Source organism: Amphiprion ocellaris, chromosome 5, assembly GCF_022539595.1.
Source record: "Amphiprion ocellaris isolate individual 3 ecotype Okinawa chromosome 5, ASM2253959v1, whole genome shotgun sequence".
Lineage (NCBI taxonomy): Eukaryota > Metazoa > Chordata > Actinopteri > Pomacentridae > Amphiprion > Amphiprion ocellaris.
In genome coordinates, this window is record NC_072770.1 from 18,233,726 (window position 1) to 18,258,047 (window position 24,322).

Here is a 24,322-nt window from a genome sequence, read left to right on the forward strand (position 1 = left end):
CCGCAGAATGCAACACATGCTGGAAACAGCCGTGAGGATTATGTTGTTTATCCCGGTTTGTATGCTAACGTTCTAAACAAGTACTTTATTGGTTGTGGGTGGGTCTGCATTCCTATATCACATAAAATGATCTTTAAGTGGAATTTAGTCAATTTAGTTTTCAATGTGTTTTGCATTTTAAAGCTTAAATGAACAACCGGATGTAGTTTACTTGTACAGGCGTTTATCACACTTGCTGCTCTTAAAAATGTTTTATGGCTCCGCTGCAAACTTTGACCTGAAAACTCAATAACTTTAATGAAACCTATAGTTTTAGAGCCTCTTTAGAGATCAGAGAACACTCAAATACAGTGTGAACTTTCTCCGGGAATGGACCACACCGATGATTTGCCTGTATGTTTTATCCATTAGCCCTCCTCCTTAAGCGCACAAACGCACACAGATCCCCAAAATGTGAAAAGATGTGAATCTCATTTCCGTGTGTCCCATTCAGCCAGAACCGACTCTAAATCAGGCTAAAGCAGCCAGTAACTATGTCTGTGTGCCACTAACATTACCAGATAACAGCTAATCCCTCATAAACGCCGTTACCCTAATCTCCCGTGAAGCCATTCTTAGCATATACTGCACCACTGGAGTGAGACAAAGGCAGAAACTGAGATGTGTGAAGATGAAGGCCAGCCTCTGAGGGTTTTGTTGTATGAAGGCCTGCCAGACCCAAGCTGGTGTTAGAGTGGAAATCAGGGGGACAGAGAGATGAAAGGACAAAGCAGCAAGGGGTGAACAAAGATAAATGTACAGTGGATAGAAATGGAATGATATGTGAGGAGAGAGACGGTGAGAAAAGAAATCTAAACTTTTAGCAGTGAGACATATTTGAAAAAATCAGATTAATCCGGATTGATAAGGACAAAATAATAACAGTAAACTGCTGGGTGCTTCGAAAACAACATTGTATTGTATGTTGTCAGCACAAACATATCACAGATCATCATCATCACTGGTCCACTCCAGTCTTTACTAATTCTGCCTTTGATCTCCTCTCTGGGGAAAAGCAAGCAGGCAGGTCTGTAAACAATTTGAAGACATTTATGGAAACCAATCCAATTCTGTGTGTCTATTTCAATTTTCTGAACCCCCTGCATTTGAAGTTAAGCCATAAAATTGAAGAGACATTGTGTTTATTCTTCCAACTTAGCGAGTGTGTGCCAGAGAAGGAAAATACATCAAGCTCAGCAGAGGACTGTACGTTTCCTGTGGTTGAAAAGAATTCAAAAAGAAGGACTGTCATGTATGAAACCATGTGTTTATTATCCAGTGTTATAAAGAAGAATGACACAGTAATGTATCCAGGCAGGCAGGCGGGCAGATGGGAGAAAGACTCTTTTCTTGTCCAACTCATTTGCATGAAACTCCAAGCTGCCAGATTCTTTTGGTGCCACAATGCCCATCAAGCTGCAAATAACTGCTCTGACGACTATTTTTGTCTCCCTGCTCAGGTTTCTCCCCGCTAGACTTCAAAGAGACTTGTAACTTGGAATTACTGCAGCTGAAAACCAGGAGGGCAGAAGCAGATAAACTAATTCCCCAGCTCTATTACGAGGTCCTGGTTAGTGGAGGGACCTGGTTTAAGCTGGTATGCGCCGCGCGGCTGCTTTATATTAACCTTGCTGACGAACTCGTGCCAGTCGCAAGCTAGTTCTCCTGCGCGCACGACTCTCGGAGGAGTCACCATGGATGAATAAGGGGCCGATTGGAGAAAGAATTCTCTCTCTCACTTTAGGTGTTTTGATGCGGCATCCACACAGTGTGTGTGTCTGCCTGTATGTGAGTCTGTGTGTGTGTGTGTGTGTGTGTGTGTGGGCGGAGGGCAGCCATGTATAAATAGAGCGCACAGTCCCCTCGTGCGTAAACGCGTAGAGCGCTAGACTTGGCTGGCGCACAAAGCCCTCTGTTTGGCTGGAAATTAAAAGAAACGTTTCCATGAATTTATTAGCATACAGGCTGCATTTCATGGCGCAAAATGGAGGACGAGAAATAGCCATCAAATGGAAATTAGTAACATTTCGTTTCTAAAATCGCAGTCAAATGTGGAACGTTCTTAGAAAACCCAACGATTCATCTTCTGCTGCACCAAGGAGGCAGGATCCACTTTTATCCGGGAAAGGTTTCCTGTAGCGGTCCCCGAGGATGATTTGAACTTCAGCTGTCAACAAATATTCCTGGGAGGACATCGGAAAAATACTCCTGGTTTCATCTGGACACTTTTGCGCAATGCGTAATTGGCAGAGAAATGCGTTTGTCTGTTAAATTGACGACACAGAATGTTGGGACTCATCTCTGCAGGAAGGCGTTTATCGCACCGTCTATGTTGTAAACACAGCAGGAACAAGGATGGCAGTGTCTAACATGCTCGGGACGGGTCGCCATGAGATGCTGGTGGCGCTCGGTTGGCTGTTTTTATTTGTGACGCGGAGCGGAGCAGGTGAGGCGCATCGTGGAGTGTTTGTGCTGATGCTACAGTCCTGAAAAAGTTGTGTCATTGAGGATAACCATACTCTCAGTTTTTACGCTGGTTTCAGGCCAAGTTTAATTTGTTTAAATGTGTTACAGTTGTACGAAAAAGATGAGCTCATGGTGTCTTCCTCTTTTCATCTGCTGATTTTTGCTGTCGTAAAAGAAAAACACGTCAAACCTAATACATTTGATAGTGTGGCTGCCTTGTGTCTTACCATTACATGTAACCTGAGAGTCTTAATGCTTTCCACTGGAGAAAGGTCAGTATTCTGTGACAGCAGCAGCAGCGGTGGCACAAAGGTCTGGAAAATTAAATATTCATGGCAAACACAAAGAGAAGGACTTAGAAGGACATAGAAGTTGGCTGATTCTCCTTCACCCTCTGTGTCAGTTTCTAGATGTGTGGACCATGCCTGTAGCCCACCCATTGGGAACCTGGCTAGTGGCAGGACCCTCCTCACCCTCTCAAGCTGCTGTGGGAACAACAGCACTCTCCACCACCAGGACGCTCACCCACCTGCCCACATGACTGATGATCCTTTCCTGCATCCGGATACCTGGTGGGCATCAGATGGCGATATCACCACGCAGGAGCAGCAGGACGAGATACGACTGGATCTGGAAACACAGTTCTGTCTGTCTCATGTTTTGTTGGTGTTCAGGTCACCGCGGCCTGCTACTATGACCATTGAACGTTCAGTAGACTTTGGAAGGACCTGGGAGGCTGTCAAGGTCTTTGCGTACAACTGCAGTAAGGAATTTGGTTTCCCCGATGACTTTAATCTGCCGGGCTCTCTGTGTACATCTCGCTACACTGATGCTGCACCCTGCAGTGGAGGGGAGGTAAGAGAATATGTCCACAGATGTAACGAATCAGAATGTCTGGCTCAGTGCTGTTCAGTGATTTCTTTCTCCTTCCAGGTGATACTTCGTACTCTAGACCCCAGCAGTGCTAAAACACTCGACCCCTACAGTCCGGAGGCCCTCGGCCGTCTGACCCTCACAAATCTCCGTATCAGATTGCTAAAATCTCAGACTTGTCCTGCATCTCTGGACCCCTCAGCAGAACCGACAAGCCCCGCAGTTTCAGCTGCACCCAGTACAGAAAATCCAGCCTCTGCACCTTATGCCATTTATACTTTACTGGCCAGAGGGACCTGTCTGTGCCATGGGCATGCTGAGTACTGTGTCCCGTACAACAACAGTCAAGTCAACAGACAAGACAGTAATGTGGTGAGCAGCTTCTCCTGTGTGTACTGTTTGTTTGTGTCTAAGGTGATGGCCAGCTTTTGCCAATGTTGCAGTACAGCCTCACAGAACATAGATGTCGGAAAGTTTGGTCCAGATGTAAAATGTGCGTAGAGAGAAAAATCACCAATGAAAGACTTTTAAATAGCTTGACTTCCACTTTTCCACTACCTGCCTGGATGTATTTTATGGTTGTCTCTAGACAGCAGGTGTCTATGACATGTGTTAATGTGGGTGAAGTAACTGAGCAGCTCCAGATGTGTCTTCCAGGTGTTTGGTGGGTGTCTGTGTACTCACCACACTGCAGGGGATCACTGTGAGAAGTGTGCGTCACTCTACAACGATCGTCCCTGGAGGCCTGCCAACGGGAGCAGCGGGGAGCCAAACCCTTGTCAGAGTGAGTGACCAACATCAGGACCAGACAACTGTCAGATCAGAGAGTTATCATCTTGCTGGTAAACAAAAGAAAAAAAAAGACATTTTAAAGTGTGGACAGCTCCTCCTGTCCCCGTGACAAAGTTTGCTCAAGCAGCACACTGAAACCCAAGTTCAAGTTATATCACCTTTGCTGGGTGGATGAGAGGCAACAATCGTAAACAGCTACTGATTTAAAAACACAAGTTTAAGGCCTATTCGGAGATGCTTTCATGGTCTCGTTAACTTCTGGTCAGTTCACCTTTGATTCTGAGTTGTGTCAAAGTGCTTGGACCCTCTTATTCATTGTAAAAAAAAAATAGAGAAAAGAATGCTGTTCAATTGTAAATTTTGGAATATTTTCTGCAGTTTTTACATGTTTAGGTAAATCACAAATGACAGAAAACATCAGGCCGAAATTATAAATAATGTCCATTAAAAAAAAATCTGTACTTGTATAGTAATGTATTCTTTTGCAATTTTGGACTATGAAAATACATAATTTTTACTGTATTTAAATCAGTGTACAGATGTTATGTAACTGTTATTTTACAGACTGTTCCCATTTTATTACATTACAGATGATTTAACAATGTAAAAAAAAAAAACATCAATGTTAATATTAACTGTTGAAAAGGACAGACCAAAACTGTAAATAATGTACACACCAAAAATCAGTGGTTTTGCAAACAGTTCTTACACTGTTTCATTAGTTACATTAGCCATGAATACTACTATTTTTTTACACAGATATTTGCTGTTATTTGAAACAAAATGTATCTATTTAAAAACTAAAAAAAGATAAATCACTTTTAACAAAATATCAGATAAAGTAACAATCTGTGTTACGAGCCGAAAAAAAATAAAAACAGGTCAAAACTGTAAATAACACTGAATACCTGTATTTTTACAAACAGTTTTTTTTATAATGTGTGATTTAAATCAGATAAAAAATACCATTATTACAGCTTTTACAGTTGTCAAACAAGACATTTTTCATTTGTTTTTAATTTATTTTTTCTGGCACTCCTACTGCCAGAGCTTCACTTTATTTATTTCACATTAATATTTTATGTTCTACTGTGTACCTGTTGACAGGTCTAATCTTTGAATTGTGTTCTGTATTGTCAGTGTCAACACAAACTGCAACAAAATATCCACAAGCAGTCCTGTCTAGACTCATGAAATAAGTCGCCCATTCTGTCCTGTGTTAACTTCCTCTCTGATGTCCACATTTTGTCTCTTGTTGCTCTGCCCTTTACATCTCTGAATGAAGAGTGTGAGTGTCACGGCCACGCAGACAGCTGTCACTTCTCTCAGCGGGCGTGGATTTCCTCTGGCGGCACCAGTGGAGGGGTTTGTGACAACTGCCAGCACAACACTGTCGGGCGTCGATGCCAGCGCTGTCGCCACGGTTACTACCGCCACCCATCCTTGCCCCTTAAATCCCCCCACGCCTGCACACGTGAGGACAAAAGTCACTTAGCGCAGCTTTGGATTGGCTGATGTGTTTTAAAGCAGCTTTCATGATTAACGTTAAGAAGTTACACAACAAATGCTTTGTAGCTCCATCTGCTGGCATTTTTGTAAATTGGTAACACCTGCGTTTATGTCCGGGTTCCCCAGGCTGCTGGTGTGATGGCCAGGGCTCTTTGCCTCCTTTGCCTGGAGAGGAGGGACCCTGGTGTCACCCCAGGACTGGTCAGTGTCACTGTAAACCTGGTGTAGGTGGCACAAGCTGCACCCACTGCCTGCCTGGCTACTGGGGCTTTGGAGAGGAAGGCTGCAAAACCTGCACCTGTCCTCACAGCTGCGATCCCACCACTGGGAAATGTCTGGACAGGTAGACACACTCCTATTCTCTGGTAATATTTTCCACCAAACACAGAGAAGGTTAAACTTAACTGAATAAAGATAATTGCTAATAATGGACCTTTATGCTCCTTTTTTTCCTTTGCAGCTACACAAATAATCAAGTGATAAATGTGCCCATTGGTGGAAGAATCCCTGACCTGGATCACATGTTCACAATTGAAGACGATGCTCAGTGGTCGAAGGAGCTCGCAGTCTCTGCTCTGCATTACACAGGTGATGGTCATCTGCATTGTGAGAATCAAAATTAGAAATAAAAGTGAGACAGAGCATAACTAAACATTTGTACACAGGGAAGTGCAGCTGTAAGGAGAAAAAACTGAGAAGTGTGTCTGATTTCTGCAAGACCAAACATGATTATGGTAAGAAATATCTGCAAATTGGGCTTGTGTAAAAACTGTTCTATAAACTGTGACCTGCATTGTGGCTTTTCTTCTTTGTGGCAGTGATCAAGGCGAGTGTGCTGTCTGCTCATGACAAAGGCAGTCACGCAGAAGTGCAAGTCAAAGTTCGGAAGGTCCTTCGATCAGGGCAGGTGGCGCTTTATTTGGGAACAATCAGTATTTATCCTCTGTCCTGGACCAGCCGTGGTTGTACCTGCCCAATACTGAACCCAGGTAAGACAAGCTGATGACATGACGAAGGAGGTATACATGACGTTCAGCACTATTCAGTAGCCAGTAGGTCAACATTTTCTACAAAAACTCTTAGGCATGAAAGATGAACAGTTGGGAAAATCAAGCAGTGACATTTACACCATCTTGCTCTTTACTTTTACCAGGCACAGAGTACCTGCTTGCCGGCCCAGAGGAGCCCGGAAAAGGTCGTTTGCTGGTCACCATGCAGAGCGTCGTGGTTCCATGGACACCTCGATTAGGTCTCTTGATATCAGAGGGCCTGAGGAATGGATGCCCATGATCCACATGGGCCAAAAACACAGGACACACTTCAGAGGATTTCACAAGACACTCATGAGTAAGAGGACAATTCAGACAAAGGACTGAAAATCACCATCATCAAGAAAGAAATGATCAGGGAGTCAAACTCATGATCAGTCTACATGACATGTGGGTGTGCAACACAAAATACTCGTAAAAGAGTGAACACCTGTCTCAGTGGAAGGACTGAATGTCTCTGTGTTGTACCCAACTCTCAAGGCTGAATTTGCAAATCTGCAAAACTAATTTGTAAAATTAATTTGTCGCCATCTTATAGCAATGAGCCAGTTCCCTTTTGGAACAGGTTACAAGTTGGTAAAATACCTCGATTTGTCTAACAAATCTTCTGTGAATATTTTATCTTCTCTTTTTTATATGCAAAGAGTAATGTGCAAAAGATAAAGCTACTTTATCAACTACATAGAGCATAAGTGAACTGTCGAAGTTTAGCGTTAGCTCCTAAATATTACTTAAGGGGGCGTCCTGGTGGCCTTAACGTTAAGGTACTGGTCATGATCCAAATGTCCCCCGTTCACATCCAGCCGGGCTGTTTGTTCCATATTATTATCCAATCTATCATCTCTCTCCGGTTGACTATCTAATAAATGTAAATGCTTATTCCACAAAAACAAGGATGTTGTTCTTTGTCTTTGGAACAAAAGGAAACTGAAAGCTGAAATTGTTAGACGATCATTTTAATCCAGACATTTTTGAAAACAAAACATCAAGTCCTTTAAGGCCTGAATGACAGTGAACAGCGACCACAGCATCCAAGTGAAGACTCTAGACAGTGTTGAGACAACAGAAAACAATCAGGCAGTCGCACGTAAATGCGATAGGTCAGATACTAAGTCATTAAAGAACGATGCCAACCGTTATTTCTACTGCAACAGATGTTGATGGAGACCCTGAAGTTCCTACGAGGTGCCAACAAACCGAAAACGTTATAATGTAACGGCACAGAAGTTTTAACAGCAGCCTTTGTTTCTTGCTGATAATTTGCATTTTGGTCTCTAAAGTGATGGAAAGCAAATAGAACTAAGAGTCAAAACCTATTTTTTATTGAGGTAAAAAGTAAAGCTCAATATTGCTTAAATTAACAGATGTCAAGATTAGATTTCTGTCAAACTGAATAATTAGTTATAAATCAGAGTTCAAGGATTCTCTTGACATGCTGACAATTACAGGGAACACACATAATTGATGCTAACAAACAGCTCTTCTGATTGAACTAGAGAACAAGCAGCAAATTAAATTTCTATTGCATATGAAGTGAGTCTTTCAGCTAATGTCCCTGCAGCAAGAAGCTTGGCCCACCGTCAGTAATCATATTATTAAATGATTTGTAAATGCTCAACAAACAAAGCAGGCTATATTTTTGTACATATGCTACATTTCTCTGCAAGTCTTTCTCTGATGGCCTGTAGTATTTCCCATGAGTGTCAGAGCTGTGTTGATAAGTCCTCTCCGAAGGGTTTGAACAGGAGACAAGACCGATCACAGCTCCTCATGGAGAGTCACTTACGCTGGCCAGTGCTTCCACGAAGAGAACAAGAGCCTGTAAATGAAGACTGATTGACTTTAGCTGGCAATCTGGCTGTCTGTAGGTGAAGTGCTGTCAGACGAGGCCGCTGCTGGAGTAGAGTCACTCTCAGATATTAAGGCAGAATTGTCAGATGGGGCAGCGGAGTCAGATCCAGAGCTGGATTCTCCTTGGGAGGAGCTTTCTTTGTCTTCCTCCTGGGGATAGAGCTCAGGATACCTCTGCATGCACTCTTGCATGTTACGGAAGTTGTCGATGCACTCGGAGCCCTTCACCTCTTCTTTACTGTAGTGGAAGCATGAGAAGGCCTCCTTAAACTGAGACCCACACGGTCCGCTGGCCATGCCGCCCAGACAAGGACAGTTCCAGTTTATGTCTCCATTTGGCAGGATTAGGCCTAAAGAAACCACACGAGCAGTTTAGCTATAAACTGTCATATGACGTCTTCGCTATTCCTGGAGGAAGCTGTATAAAAATTACCAATCAGTCAGAAGCAAAGACGGTACATAAAAGGCAGATATAGTGACGGTGACATAACACATTGATCTATGGACTACTATTTGAAGCTTTGAGTTAGACATTTAGTTGTCACCATCTTGCTCCTTCAAGACCAACCACGAGTGGTGGATTTGAGTCACAACTTTAAGGAGACGACACATGTCGATACCCATCAATCCCAAGGTAGCTCCTCCATAAAACATATCCTGCTTTATTGTCTATTTTCATCTAAATGGGACCATAATTTACAAAATACATAATCCTGTTTTGGACTAGACTTCATAGGAAAGCATCGGAAACTCAATTCACAAATTAAATGAGGCAGGTCTGAGTTCTCTCATAGACTTTAGAACTATCTGACTTGTCAGAATCAGAGGAGTCGCCCTCTGCTGAACTTTAGAGAGAATGCAGGTTTAAGCTGCTTCAGCGTTTGCTTTTCAGACCCAGAGGATTATATATACAGTCTATGGTCTGAAGATTAAAAATTTTTATGAAAAAACTGTATCACAAGACTAATGAAAAGAGCTTAAAAGACGTGTGTCCTCATGTTGGATGGACATTAGAGAGTAAACATTCTTATGTTTGTGACTTGCAAGTGTTCACATCATCAAGACGGTGGTATGATTACAGGGTTCGTCATTTGATTCTTAAAATACTCAGTATATCTGCAGTATATTCATTACCTTGGTCGTTAAATATGGACTTAACTACACTAAAAAAGTGTCTTTAACTGAAGTAAAGCGTCCATGTGTGGCTGTCAGGTACTTTCACATTAGTAACTGTCAATGTGGAAGATTAATAGTCTAAATCACAAAGTACATCTTGCCATAAACACTGTCTACAAGTCAGAAATTGCTAATTTTGAAAACTTCAATGTGGTATAAACATTGCTTATTGACAGACTAGATTATTTTTGCATTATGGGAAATACAGGATACAGTGATGGCTGATTTTTTTCAGAACAAAGAAAACAAGTTCTCTCAGCCTTTGTTGTTTCTTAAAATCATTCTTTCAAATTAAGTTCCTCAACTTTAGAACAATAAAGTACTAAATAACTGGAGGAACTCTTTGAAGAATGTAGGAAACCAGGTCCACAAAGGCTACAACACTAACCTTGCTCCTCATACGGATCATTGGGATCATCTGCAATCAGCTCAGCATTGCTGGGTGTGTCGTGGTCTTCCTTTGTCACAAAGATGATGCGATCTTTACCTTATGTGACGATAAAGAAACGAAAAACTTAAGCAGTGATTAGGTCAATTTTGAAGGTGGGAAACTCGGTCTTGGCTGACGAATATGACGCTTATTTTGAGTTTTTCATTACTGCAACAATTAAAAAGTATTGCTGTTATAATTATTATGTGGCTGACAGTGACACTTGGTAGCCAAAATAGTGATTGCTTGCTAAAAAAAAAAAAAAAAATCCACGTGTCTGCATTATTTTACTTGAACTGTGCCCTAGATTATAACCAATACAGATGTGTTTACCGGTTAAAATGGCTTTAGAAAGCCGTACAACTCATACAATTCAGTTTTTAGCATCAAAATGTCTTGATTTCATTCATGAAGATAACAATTTAAAGATTATAGACTGTAGGATAATTGGAAAATAGACAATTGCCTTATGTTGTTTGTAAAATTAATCTGCAAATCATGTCAATTGCAGTCTATCTGAAATACTAAATACATCAGAAGCAATATTATATTATTAGGCTATTCATACTAAATGTCAGGCCTGATAAACTGTAAACATTTTTGGTCTCAATTATTGGATTACAAGAAAGTTTCTCAGAGACGCTCTTTCGCTGTTACTACGGGCATTAAGTTGCGTCTATTTGCACGTTACGACTATTTATTTCAGATCAAAGCCGCTTTAGAGTTAAATAAACGGGGTACTACAGCTTTGACAAGAAACGAAGAGCAGTGTTTGGCATCTGATCACTTTTTGGCATGACGGTCGGTTTAAGTTAACCTGCTTCTCCTCACAGCAACAACCGACAGCAGTTTCACTAATAATAATCACTATTAACCCTCAACCAGAGCTCACCTATCTCCGCTACCTCTTGGTTGTTCTCACCTCCGTAGCCAGTTACCTAACGCGCTGTAAGCCACGGTAACTTCTCGCTGTTTCTACATGTTAGCTTAGCATGGTGGCTGGCTCGATGACATTGCTCAGCCGTGGATGGAAAATGAATGAAATAAAAAAAGGAAATTACCCTCCTGTCTGCAGTACGACATGTCTGCTGGCGGTTTCGGTAGTCGCGCCTCGTCCTCTGTGACAAAAGATGATCGGTGTGACAGAGATTAATCAACAACCGCAGCGAGTTCATTTGAGAAGATACCCGGCGTCCAACAGCCCCCCTGACCTGTCCGTCCACATGCGGGCGCACGATAATGACGTCACGCGTTGTAAAACTTAAAAGAGAATTAAATTTAAAAAACGATTTTAGATATATTTAGATAATCATGATTTAACATAATGAATACTTGCAACAAACTGAAACATAATACATTATAAATATGATTAAAATATGTCACAAACCTAACATGCCATCTTTATAAGTTGTGTATTTTACGTTACGTTTTTGAGTCCTTTTAAATCTTTAACGTGGCGATGCTTACAAATAAATGTGACAATGATAGCAATTTCTTAAATATCCTTACCAGTGTACTTACCAGTTCTATTATTACCCATCTGTCAAAACGTACCTGAAGTCCCTTACAGTGTACAATTTTACAGGCCATTGAAGTTTTCAAGATTTATCGTGATAAACACATTACTGTCGCTGTTTATGATTCATGACAAACTGCACGTGATGACCAATGTGAGCTCAGACATCCCAAAGTCTAAAGGCAAAAAGTCCTCAGAATTTCACGTAGAGTTGTCAGTGCAGATTCTCAGGCATCCAGGTGATATAAAGAATTGGAGAATTGAATATTGGACAAAATAGTAAAATAAAATCGAAGTTGGGACAATTTCTAAAACTGTAAGTGTAGATAATGATTGCACAATTTATGCTTCATCGTAATTTTAGATGCAGGTGGTCACTCTCAGTCTTTTGATCACAAGATATCTAGAAGCATTAACTCATTCTAATCAGATGTGACTGTTCTTGGAAACGCTCCATCAGTCTTATTTGTCGCTGTTTTCGCTGGCAGATAAGTAGGGTCTGATAAGGCCATTGAATGAAACTCCCTGTAATGTGGGAATCTTGCTGAACTGGTGGTGTTGTACTGGCATATGCTGTTTCACACAGGCATTAAACTCTCCCTGGCTTTCAAACTGACAGAGGCTGATGGGACAGTTTATGTAACATTTGATTCACACATAACGCTGCATTGAAAATATTACCGTGAACTGAGGAGAAAAAAATCTCCCCTTATGTACTTCACCCCATATATGCAGCTTCATCTTAAATCTCACAGTGACACCTAGTGGAAGTTAAGAAATTAGTGCAGGGCACAGCGACTCAATTTGGCTGAACTACAAATCATAACTCTATGGACATAAATACGTCTACAGGTTAATGTCAGAGCTGCATCTCTAGTATGTCAATGTCTTGTTGCTGCCAGATTGTTTTATAGTCTTATTGCTCTTAGTGTTAAATCCAGCTCCAAATAACTTAAGACCATGTGATTGCTATGGCATTATTTAGCATTATCTAACCCACAACTAGTATCCTGTTGGATTTCCAGCTAATGCCACAACAGAGAACAATACCGATAGAATAGGAATGAAAACACAATTTCTAAGTATGTTGGAAAACAAATCCTGTTTTTTTTAATAACACAATTATGTCTGTTACATAAAGTAAAAACAAAAATGAAACCCCTTTTTCATCCCTATCAAACCCACCCTCATCCCGACCATCTCGGCAGTTTTGTGCAGCGATTCAGTCTGGGAATAAAAGAGCATGACGACACAAACACTTTCTTTGAGGACCCAGAGATGGAGGACGAACACTGTGCCCTACATAAGACCAGAGTGAATATAAACATAGTCCATTGTTTAAAATCAAAATAAAGGTAAATGAAAACCACCGACAGTTTGTCTGAGATTACCAGAAACCTAACCAGGAGTACAAGCATGTTATTTACACTTTTCATATCCTAATGTAGGCTCCTAGAAACCGCAAACATGACGGCTAGGTGGTGAACATGACATGGCTTTCTTTCAACTGCCCCGAAATGTCCTGGCACAGTACTTTCAGCTTGAGATAAGCATCAACATGCTGTTGCTGTCTTAGTGTTCCTTGAACATGTTGCAGTGAACAATGCCTAAGGTAAGTTGAAGACAGCACCTCACACTTGTGTGTATTTAGGCATTCTTCAGCTAATAAGACAGTCAGTGGGGATTTAGGCAGCTGGCAGACAGATGGGTAATTGCTACTGGAATATAAAATGACTGAAGAGACACAATACTATGCTCAACCCTGGGAGTGACCAAAACAGTTTTCTCAGCATTGACACGCAAGAGCAGTAAGATGGGAAACAGAGGTGGTGCAGTAAAATTACCTACCCCAGCTGCAAAATTCACTGATTGTGCGACTTGCAAAAAAATGCAAAATTAAAAAAAAAAAAAAAAAAAAAAAAAAAAAAGATGGGGGTGGATTCTTTGTGTCTGATGTCTATCAGAAGACATTTTCTAGAAGAGCAGCGCTCCCATACTGCCAACTTCACTCTGCTCCTTGACAAAGATCTCAAAGTACTGGTAGATGATGGTCACAGCCAAGAGGATTCCTGTACCCGATCCGATGGCACCCAGGAAGTCAGCCATGACAGACAGCCCTCCTATACAGAGCCCACCAAATGCAGCAGCTGTAGGGATGTACCTGCAGATACAAATTGTAAATATGTAAATACTGAAGAAAACAACTTTGTATATTCTCCAAATTACAAACATGAAAACTGAGACGGAATTTTCATATTTGCACCTGTTGAGTTCATGCACCATAGAGGTCTCTCTGTGTCCTCTCATGACCATCTGCTGCTCCTTCAGCTGCTTCGCCACCTGACACACAGAAAATGACATTAGTGGACATCTCTTAAGAGGACTCTGACAAAAGGCCACTTGTGCATGTTTACACAAACACACACTTACATCTTTGGCAGAGGATCCTGAAACCTCAATCCAGGTCTTGGAGAAGAAAGCGCAAGAGCCAAGCATGAAGACAATGTAGATAACAGCATGAACTGGGTCATCTAGAACCGAACCAAATGACTCTGGAGGAGAGAGGTAGTAGCAGAGACCGCCCACTGGGTAGGCCCGAGCTGGTCCTCCACTTGAAGTGTCCTGAACACAGAGGCTTTGTTAATGAGATAAAACCTGACTAAAAATGTGCATGTCCATGTTCCACTAGAGTACAGGTGAGTCAGATATCCATCTAATAACTTCTCATTACAGTCTCCTGCTTCAAACAAATGTTGTCAAGACAAAGCACCCATTCTGTACTTACAGACCAGGTTCCCAGCAGGTTGACCAAGAAGTTGCCGCTGAAACGTGTTGAGAGCATCTGAGAAATTACATAGAGATTGGAGACCAGGGCAGACTGCAGGATGATGGGGATGTTGGAGGTGTAGAACAGTTTGATGGGGTAGGTGTTGTACTGGCCACGGTAGCGTGCGGACTTGATGGGCAGATCCACTCTGAAGCCCTGGTGAAAAAATAATTATTTAATACAAAACCTGCAATCCATATTCCTTTTACTGCAATAAAAGCAGGAAAGAAAAAACTGTACTGAGTACATGTTGTCAGCTCACCTGGAAGTATATTACCACTGCAAACACAAAGACGGTGGCGATGAGGTTCATGAGGTTGGGCAGGTTTTGCCTGTAGAAGGCTTCTCTCAGGGCACGCACCTTGTCTGTGCGAGTGGCCAGCAGATGGAAGAGAGCAATGATAGCTCCCTCAAACTCAGTACCTGGATAAACCACAGGATCAGAGAGTCAGTCAGAGTAACTACAGATGAAGAGATGCATCTTGTTTTTCATCACTCAGCTTCAAAATGTGTAGGTCCTCTGTGGCCATACCTCTGCCGGTGTTGACGGTGGTAGGGCTGAATGCCTTCCAGACGATGGTCTCACAGATATTGGTTGCGATGAAGAGAGAAATGCCAGATCCAAGACCATAGCCCTTCTGGAGCAGTTCATCCAGCAGCAATACAATCAGACCTGCAACAAAGAGCTGGACACACAGACAGGAGGTTCATAATGAGAAGGAAGATACACTGTAAAGTACAAAGAAAACCCCCAGAACAACAAATCTCCAGAAAGAATCTGAAATGCCTGTCTGATCCATGGAAGCGTGTCACAGTTCATATTAAAGAGCCCATATTATGCACAGTTACAGGTGTGCAATTTAATTTTGGGGCTCTACTACAATATATACAAAATATGTTATTATTCTCATACTGTATGTTGCTGCAGTAGCTCCTTTCATGCTTTGTATAAAAGGCTGCATTTTGGTTCCTGTCTCTTGAAGGCCCCTCTCACAATATGCCCAATCTGTTCAGGTTGGCCTTTTGGCCTGACGAAAGTGAGGCAACACTGGTTACAGCATATAGCATAATCTGAGATCACGGAGCCCTAGCAGTAGCGGCTCGAGGAAGGAAATAATTGTAGACTGCGATGCAGATGCACATTCCTTGTTTAAGGGCAATGCCAAACTAGGCAGGCGTTGCAAATGTGTCACAAATGTGTTACATGATGATGTGAATAAGTGAGGGAAGAAAAGCCTGGACTTCAAATGAGGTGTTTCAGGCAGGTAAGGAACAGTGCTTTCTTTGGGAGAGAATAACTCCTGTTTGCATGAACTTTGGGCTTAATAGGTTTCTAATCTTTTTATATGCATAAAAAGCATTTACAAAACAGACTTAAGGAAAAACACAAAAGCATAATCTGGGCTCTTTAACTTTCTCTAATAACGTAAAAATTCACTCTATTTATAAACAGTCTCCATCTAGTCTTCAGAAAATTTTGACAATAACAAAGGCAAAATCAAAGAAAACAACTAACACTTGCTGACAAATTTAAATTTTGTAGATATAAAGAATGCATCACTTAGCAGATCAAAGACTTGATTTGTGTTTCACTAAGCATAGTTCAGGCTGCAGAGCAATGGGAATTTATATTAACCTGAATGATGATGAGCAAGCATATCCCAGCACCCATCTCTGAAGGGTCTCCATACATGCCAGTCATAACATATACAATGGCTTGTCCAATGGTGATGATCATTCCAAACACTGCAAAAGTACAGAAAAAAAAACATGTGAAATTGGCAATCTTGCAAGAACAGCTGCAGCAAAGAACAGAATTATGAGTGTGCAAGCATCAAAGTATCAATGCCAGACATCTTCAAGGCTTCAAAAGGTGCACGATAAGCTCTAAAAATAACAAATGCAGTGACTAATAATAACCTACATTTCTGAGCTCCATTGAAGAGTGCTCTGTCCTTTGGAGTGTCTCCCACCTCAATGATCTTGGCACCAGCCAGCAGCTGCATGATAAGGCCTGAGGTGACAATGGGTGATATACCCAACTCCATCAGAGTACCTGAAGACCAAAGCAGACAGCATTAGTGTCACAGTCAGCAACAGCACTAATAAAAATGCAAGAAAACCTATGAGCATTGACCCTTGACTTTTGACATGTGATAATGGGATTACGTTAGTTCTGAGAACAACTGAAAAATCAGATTATTACTCCTCTTTCTCCTGAGGCTGCACTGAACATAAAACATTTCTGTGACAGACAATTTAACATATGCAAGCACCTCTGTTGGAAGCCAGGATTACTCTCATCCAGTAGAAGGGATCTGCTGAATCTGATGACATGATGCCAAAGAGTGGAATCTGTATTAATAAGAAAAAGAGATATAAAACATTCTGCGATGAAGCACAAACACTAAATTGTCAGCTGATTGTAATTAATAGACTCATCAGTAGATACCAACCTGGCAGCACACCAGAAAGATGAATAGTGTGATGGCAGTCCATAGTACTTTTTCTCTAAACTGAATCTGTGAGATAAGATAAAAGGAAAGAAAGAAAGCAAGAAATAAAGCAGATGTCATTTATTTCCATATGCCCATGTCATTTATTGTAAGTAACATTTAAATATATGCTAAGAGCTCAAAGCCTACCTTTCTTTCTGGTTTCTGAATTTCTGGCAGGACCGCACAGAACGGCTTGATGACCTCCAAAAATTTAACTGCACAAAGAAATTAGAACATTAAAAGACAAACGTGACATCGCATTTAGATCTAACTGAAGGTCAGCAGCTCTCCTTGCTGCATTTCAGTTTTTAGCCCTCTTTCAGCAGGTCACTTCAGATGCAACGTCATCACTAACCACCAGCTAAACGGCTGCCAGATGGACAACCAGCAAATGCAGCAACATGGATATAGAAACAAAAAACTGAGCAAGGCTGAGAATAACTGGTGTGAAGAGTGTTGTCGATTGTAGACAGTTAGCGGCTGCGCTGCTTAATGTTTTGAATCAGTGTTGATCAGCTCTGTCAATCACTGAAACTGACTGTGACAGCGAGTGATTTAACAAACACCTCTAAGTCATTTGAAAATAGTCAGCTTTGCTTTAAAAACCTGTCAAAGTGCTGTCATGAAATTACAGAAAACGCAAATTTGTCTCTGCAGTAAATATTTTACATGGTTACTTCATTCAACTAACGTTAGCGTGAGGCTAACTAGCATTCAATCACTACAGGAGCGAGCAAAGGACAAACACGAAACGCTAGAAAAAACATCTATGTGAGTGTGTCCCGAAGCACGTTAAATAATCCAAGTAAATCATAATTTAACTGTGAATTTGCTCCAGTTATGAGCTAGCTAAGCTTGCCACCTAACCTACCCAAGGTTAGCTAGTTAGCTTACCGACGTGAGCTGAGTGTCAGTTATTGTTACAGATTATAAAAGACAGCAGGGTTTTTAGATCACCCTAAACACAAGTAAACACGGAAAAGATATCACTTACTCCCCATGGTGTCCGTAGGCCGACTCCTGCCGTGTTAGTGGGACCAGTTTGAGTGCTCAGTGGAGTCAGTGTGGCTCCATCAGCCGCTCCGAGAGGAAAGAGAGAGCCGGAGAGACACGTCACCAGACATGCCGAGGACACACGTCACTTCTCGGAGACGCTCAGTCCCGACGACCGGAGCCTGGCCTGCGGCCCGCCGCGACCCGTACAGCCCAGTCTGTGCAGACACTTTCTCCAGAGTGATATCAATCCCTATTCGCTCTGAAAAAGCACGATTTTAAAGGTTAACGCTTATAATCTAAGCGCGATAACACACAGCCCTCCCATCCTCCAGGGGGCGCTCCAGATAGGAGTCATCAGTACAGCACTAATCTACAGTCACACGTTAACAGGGGCGCCTCCACAGATTTCTCATAGGGGTGGCCACATGGAGCCACTGAAAATATGAAGGTGATATACAAAAACCAAAAGCCAAAAACTGAAATTCAGGAATTCTGTGATGCTGTTGTAGGATAGAGAGTTGAATACTGTGACTCTGTCTGAAATCATCCACTCATTCCCTACTTTCTACTCCTTATCTAGGAACTACTATTTAGGAACTATTTAGAGAGCCACTCTGCAAAAGTAACATTTTGAACACTAAGTGAGTATTGGCGTTATTCATGTCACTGCTGTCTCTCAGTTTAAACTTATCAGTGTTGGCTATGGTAGTGGACTGATTGGCATTTTGTGATAAATTCATAAAATTAATAAATGAAAATAACTTTCTGTCATTGTTTGTGTTGTGACAGACTGCTCTGCTTCCATTAAACACATTAATATGAGCGATTATTCTTAAATTTGAGTATTTTTACGCCATAACTCATGGATTTGTCTTATGCCTGTTATCATTTTGACAAGCTACACAAGTAGAAAACATACAATTTTTAGAAAATACATCTTAGGACTATTAAATAGATGCCAGAGATGGGTGGAAATGCCACCAATCGTCAGCACGCTCTCTCATCTGTCTGCCATCGATGTAATGCATAATGGTACATATTGCTTGGTTAGTAACCATTGGCTTGGAGAATACTTTGAATGCACAATACAGGGCATAACAACTGTAACTTAACCTTTGGACAGCTCTACAAATTGGCAAATGCACTGTATACTGACTATATGGTGCACTATGTAGTGTGTAGTGACTGATTCTGGACATGGCCTATGTCAGTATGAGAGTTAAGAAATCATATACTGACATAGCCTGGTTCCTTATTTTACAGTGAAGGTTACTAATTCTCTGATGTGTACAATACAGGTACAGTTAACATTTTGGTTTTCAGGGAAACCACTGTTCGAAATAGCCCAAGAGAAGAGATGCTGTGGAGTAACTTCTCACGAGTGACAAAAGATACTTTCTATAACAACTCAGACAGTACTGAGGACATTTCATGATGTTGGCCCCTTTGGACGGCATTAAAGAAAATAGCTCTTGTTTTCTCTTTCACACAAAACTGCGAGATGAAACTTTGCTGAAGAAAAGAAGCCTGATGAAGCCCCAGAAGTAGAAGCCTTCACTGAGCACATCAGGAAAGTCCTGAAGAAGCCTCTTGGATAAGAGGTGACATGTCTTTGAGATCCTTAAAGAGACGTCCAGTTTATTTTAACTGCGGCTTCTAGGACTACCATCACCTGGATGAGAGAATCTACACAGACATACTGATGAATGCTGTGAAAACATTCTATGGTCAGATAAAATGAAGACAATTTAGTTCAACTCAGATTACCCATGTTTTATATGAACCTTGCCAGAACTACCACAGTGAACGCTGACCTCCACACTGAAAAGCAGTTTTTATCCCAGAGCTGTCCAGTCCATTTCCCCCCTACACACACAACAGACACACTATGTGCAATAAAGAACTGAGTCTTGCACTGGACTGCACTTTACACTCATCCTACTGCTCATGTGCACTAACTCTGTTTACATATTCATATTTTTGAGGATTTAAAAAAAAAAAAGTTATTTTATTTGTATATAGTGTGCCATTTTCTTTTTTTAAATTTTATTTTATTTTATCGATAGCTGGGAGTCACCAATCGTAATTTCGCTGTGTGGAAACACAATGACAATAAAGATTCTTGATTCTTGAATGCATAGTCCTGACAGTGAAGTGTGATGACGTTGGCCCACATGACTGCATTAGATGTTGGGAGACAACATTTATAGATGATAACAAGATTTTTTATTTTCTTTTATTATTAGCATGTAGTAATGAAAGATGTACTGACTTCTGTTGTGCTGAGTTTCTACTGTGCATCTATATTTTTAATATAGGAAATCTAAACTGTTAGTTTTTAACTTTACATTAAAGCAAATATCCTACATTTCAGCTCAAAAGTAATGCAATAACTTATACAATTTTCAGTTATCTGATGTTTAAGTGTTATTGCGCAGGAGTGTAGTCACTTCTGTTGTATAATATAGTTGTGGAACGTACATATACTGATGTAAAGTACGTCTGCCACCTGCACCACAAATGCTGCTTGCACCTAAATGAAACTATATTAATGATCCATTAATAGTTAAAACTTTTTCTTTTTCAGCATGAGTTCTTTTATTGTTGAAACTTTAGACACATTTTGTTAATAGGACTTGCATACTTTTACTTAAATGATAGTCTGAATGCAGGACTTTTACTATATGTGAAATATGTTGTCCACACCTGCAAGAAAACACCTGACACTTTGACTGTGTCGTTACAGAGCCTCAGACATTCAGTTTCCTGTTTGTTTGACTATATTTGTTGTCCCTTTTTCCATTGCAGGTGATTGCAGATCACATATCTTGCAAACGTGACATTATTTTCACTTCAAAATTCAGAAGTGTGGTTATTTTTATAGTGCCATGAGGGGAAATTTGTATTAGAGTTCATGTATTAGCACAATGAAAGAAGGAAAACAGCATCAACATGAAATAACAGAGTCAGGGTGCTAATTTTTATTGTGAATCTTAGTAATTCTAATGCTAAAAAAGAGGTGGAGCCTTTAGTCCTTCAAACACATGCTCTTAAACTGTGATGTGAGGGCGACAGCTGGTCTCAGTCCTCACCACTAGAGCTCAGTGTTGTGTCAGTGATGATATTTAACGATGGATGTGGTCCTGTGTGTGTGTATGTGTGTGTGTGTGTGTGTGTGTGTGTGTGTAGTAGTAGTAGTAGTAGTAGTTTTTGTTGATGCTGCTCTAAAAAACATGACGATAAGTAGAAGTGTGTGTCAGATGAAAGCAAAAGCAAATATTTAAATGATGCCCCTGCAATAATTCAAGGAGGTGCTGGCGTGTAATGAGACGATTTCATCATTTTGCTATGCTGACTGGATTGAACGGTGATGAGCGCGGTGCTGGTGGCACATTTAGCCACTGACCCATAACAATCAAACAACAGCACAGTGACAAATGGAGCTTGCAGCTATCTGTTCATTTGATCAGTTTACACTCTGTGGACAAACAATCATCCAACACTTGACTTATTTTTCAGCAGAAAAATGCACTACACACACACACACACACACACACACACACACACACACACACACACACACACACACACACACACACACACACACACACACACACACACACACACACACACACACACACACACACACACACACACACAGACACACACACACACACACACACACACACACACGGCACACGGCAGAGAGTGGTTGGGATCCTGCTCATCTGCCCTCAGATAAAGAGATATTTGTTCATGTGGTTACATAATGACCACGGAGCTGTGAGCCAACACAGAGGTGAGGACAAGCAAATACCACACAGGCCCCTCCAGTCTCTGCTTTTCACAGCATTTTGAATAGTCTGTCATGTTCTACATTCAGTGTAGAACTTCTCCTGTCAGTCGTGTGGAAAATGTGTCAGACTCCATCTTTGAAATGTTAAACATCCGTTATTATCAGTTTGTATGAATGTATTCCTGAGTGAATCACATTAATTTTTTTAAGGAAAATGAGTGAACCAGAAATGAAATTAGCAATCAGCAGTGTTTTAATGACTCAAGAAAGATAACAGCCTGAATCCCCATGTGTAATCATTTCCTCGGTGCCAGATAATGCAAGTGGTCTGTGATAATGGACAACCACATGTTTGTTGTCTTTTTAGACAGAAGGAAAATCCAAGCAGATAAAACACGAATGCTGATATATTTTTCCAATAGTGTAATGTTTCTTCTGCAATAAACGTGTATCATGTGTTGGTATCTGTCTGCAACCTTCGCTTATGTAATACGTGAAACCTTGAGCCATGAAAAGAAGTAAAACACACTATTTACATTTTAAATTTGCACAAAAACTGACAAAGTAGGAGGACAAATTGTGCCTCAGAATCAAAGACAAAACTATCTCACAGTCTGTACCAGGAGTATTCATGCAGTCCTTCAAATGAAATAAAATAAGATTTCCTCTTTCACTAACTCTAAAAGATCTATTATATACATTTAGACAGAAACTTTATTGAAATGTCACAGATGAGATCAATCAAATGTAAAATTTCACTTCTATTTCTGGCAAAACAGAACAAATGACAACAAAGCAGTTATTCAGTGATGATCCTGTAGCACAATAACAGCAAATTAGTTAATTATTATAGTGATAAAACCTATAAATGTAAGTTTAAGATATCTCTGTGTTACTCTGTGGAGCTTGTAATGATGTCTATTAACATCAAGTGAAAAATTTGCATTGTTTACTCGTGGCAAAAAGACTGACATGGAGTTTTGGTTGCACACGTCAGCATGAATATTTCCAAACAAGAATGCTAAAAAGTTTTTATTTTTATTTTTATAGATAACGCATTTGAATTTCTACAGATTAGCTAAAGTAAATGCAGTATACTTTTACTTTCCTAATTACCTGATAAATAGTTTTGCCTATAAAATTAAGAAGACAAATGAAAGAATCTGGAGCCAGAATCTTTTGGCATTTTGTTTTAAAAATTACTTTAACAATAAACTGACATTATAATAGAATTAATTTTTTTGTTTGTTAAAGGGAATAATTATCTAATTTCTGCTCTGTGTAATTTACCAGAGGTTGTCAATATTTGTTTTAGTGTAAGTACATTTCCTCATATTTACTGAGCTAAAGAAACCAGCTTGATGAAGAACATCTCACAAAGAAAATATCACTTGGAACATTTTTACTTCTTAGAGAGGCCTTAGAGTTACTTTTTTTGCCAGTTACAACAAACACCAACAAATGAATGTCAAGTGACAATCCTCCCTTTCCATTAGTGACACACATAACTATAATTTAAATCATTACTGCATTCTTTATCCTCTTTAATCACGCACTCTATTTCTAGAAATGCGTTATGATGCAGAACCAAACTCATTCAGTGTGTTAATTAACTCTCCCCCCACATACACTGCTGCAGTCATAAAATGCATCACATATCATGGTATCCACCTTAATGTGTTCTGACCTCATTTTCCGAACAAAATGTACACACTATGCTGAACTTAACCTAACTTAACTCGACACATATGCCTCCGCATAGTCATGTTGTGCAGAGTGACACAGATGAGCTGAGTGCCTGAAGTGTAGGAGGCAGATATGGGAAGAAGGAGGATGCTGGTGGCTAGTCGGCTCATTTGTTCCAGATGATTCTGATTTTATCTTCCATGTTTCTAGAGATGACTAAATGTAAACAATGAAGCACTGCTGCCGGTGTGAAAGTGTATGTGTGTCTGTTCTTGTCAGTCAGTGGGCAGTTTCACTGAATAGCAATGTAATGGATGGTGTGACAAATAGCTTTGAAAACAAGACAGACGAAACAAAAGGTTATAAAAGTCAAGCTAACCGCGCTTAGTTTATGACACTTAGTTTAAAGTATCTACCAACCGTGTCCACCCACCTGAAAAGTTTTCTCTTTTCATTGCTTTTTAACATTAAATCGTGGTTCATTTAATGAGACTTTTGTCGACAGAAATTTACAAGTACTCTTTCGTGTCAGTGAAAACAGTATCAATTAATTCTAAATATAAAATGTAACAGAGGTAACTGTATAAGTGTTCAACCCCTTAGAAGTGATGCATCTAAGTCAACACAAGTGCAGCCAGTTGTAACCTGAAGCTTAGAGGAAAAGCTACACAGAGATGTTTTAAGGGCAACAAGGTGAATGTCCAGAACACAGACCTTAATCCAATTGAGAATTTGTGGCTGGACTCAGAATAAGCTGTTCGTTTATGATCCCCATTTAACCGGATAGAGCTTCGGCAATTTTGCAAGAAAAGAATGAC

General features: G+C 40.6%; 3 protein-coding genes across 3 annotated transcripts; 1 reads left to right on the forward strand and 2 right to left on the reverse strand.

Moving 5' to 3' along the window:
- The first annotated feature begins 1,534 nt into the window (after window positions 1-1,534).
- Window positions 1,535-7,621, forward strand: si:dkey-202e22.2 (netrin-4). Its single transcript, XM_023265091.3, has 10 exons — window positions 1,535-2,485; window positions 2,909-3,360; window positions 3,439-3,750; window positions 4,036-4,162; window positions 5,456-5,644; window positions 5,806-6,022; window positions 6,140-6,267; window positions 6,345-6,413; window positions 6,498-6,668; window positions 6,833-7,621. The coding sequence occupies exons 1-10, from the start codon at window positions 2,395-2,397 to the stop codon at window positions 6,967-6,969; spliced, it is 1,893 nt and encodes a 630-aa protein (XP_023120859.1). The 5' UTR covers window positions 1,535-2,394; the 3' UTR covers window positions 6,970-7,621.
- Window positions 7,622-7,668: 47 nt separating this feature from the next.
- Window positions 7,669-11,409, reverse strand: chchd4a (coiled-coil-helix-coiled-coil-helix domain containing 4a). Its single transcript, XM_023265083.3, has 3 exons — window positions 11,247-11,409; window positions 10,144-10,242; window positions 7,669-8,929 (listed from the first exon to the last, which is right to left on the reverse strand). The coding sequence occupies exons 1-3, from the start codon at window positions 11,266-11,268 to the stop codon at window positions 8,571-8,573; spliced, it is 480 nt and encodes a 159-aa protein (XP_023120851.1). The 5' UTR covers window positions 11,269-11,409; the 3' UTR covers window positions 7,669-8,570.
- Window positions 11,410-12,784: 1,375 nt separating this feature from the next.
- On the reverse strand, window positions 12,785-18,176 carry LOC111565097 (protein transport protein Sec61 subunit alpha-like 1). Its single transcript, XM_023265082.3, has 12 exons — window positions 18,021-18,176; window positions 17,174-17,241; window positions 16,985-17,050; window positions 16,805-16,883; window positions 16,453-16,584; window positions 16,165-16,274; window positions 15,061-15,214; window positions 14,791-14,951; window positions 14,487-14,684; window positions 14,132-14,323; window positions 13,965-14,041; window positions 12,785-13,862 (listed from the first exon to the last, which is right to left on the reverse strand). Exons 1-12 carry the CDS (start codon window positions 18,025-18,027, stop codon window positions 13,676-13,678), a joined length of 1,431 nt encoding a protein of 476 aa, XP_023120850.1. The 5' UTR covers window positions 18,028-18,176; the 3' UTR covers window positions 12,785-13,675.
- Between the last annotated feature and the right edge of the window lie 6,146 nt (window positions 18,177-24,322).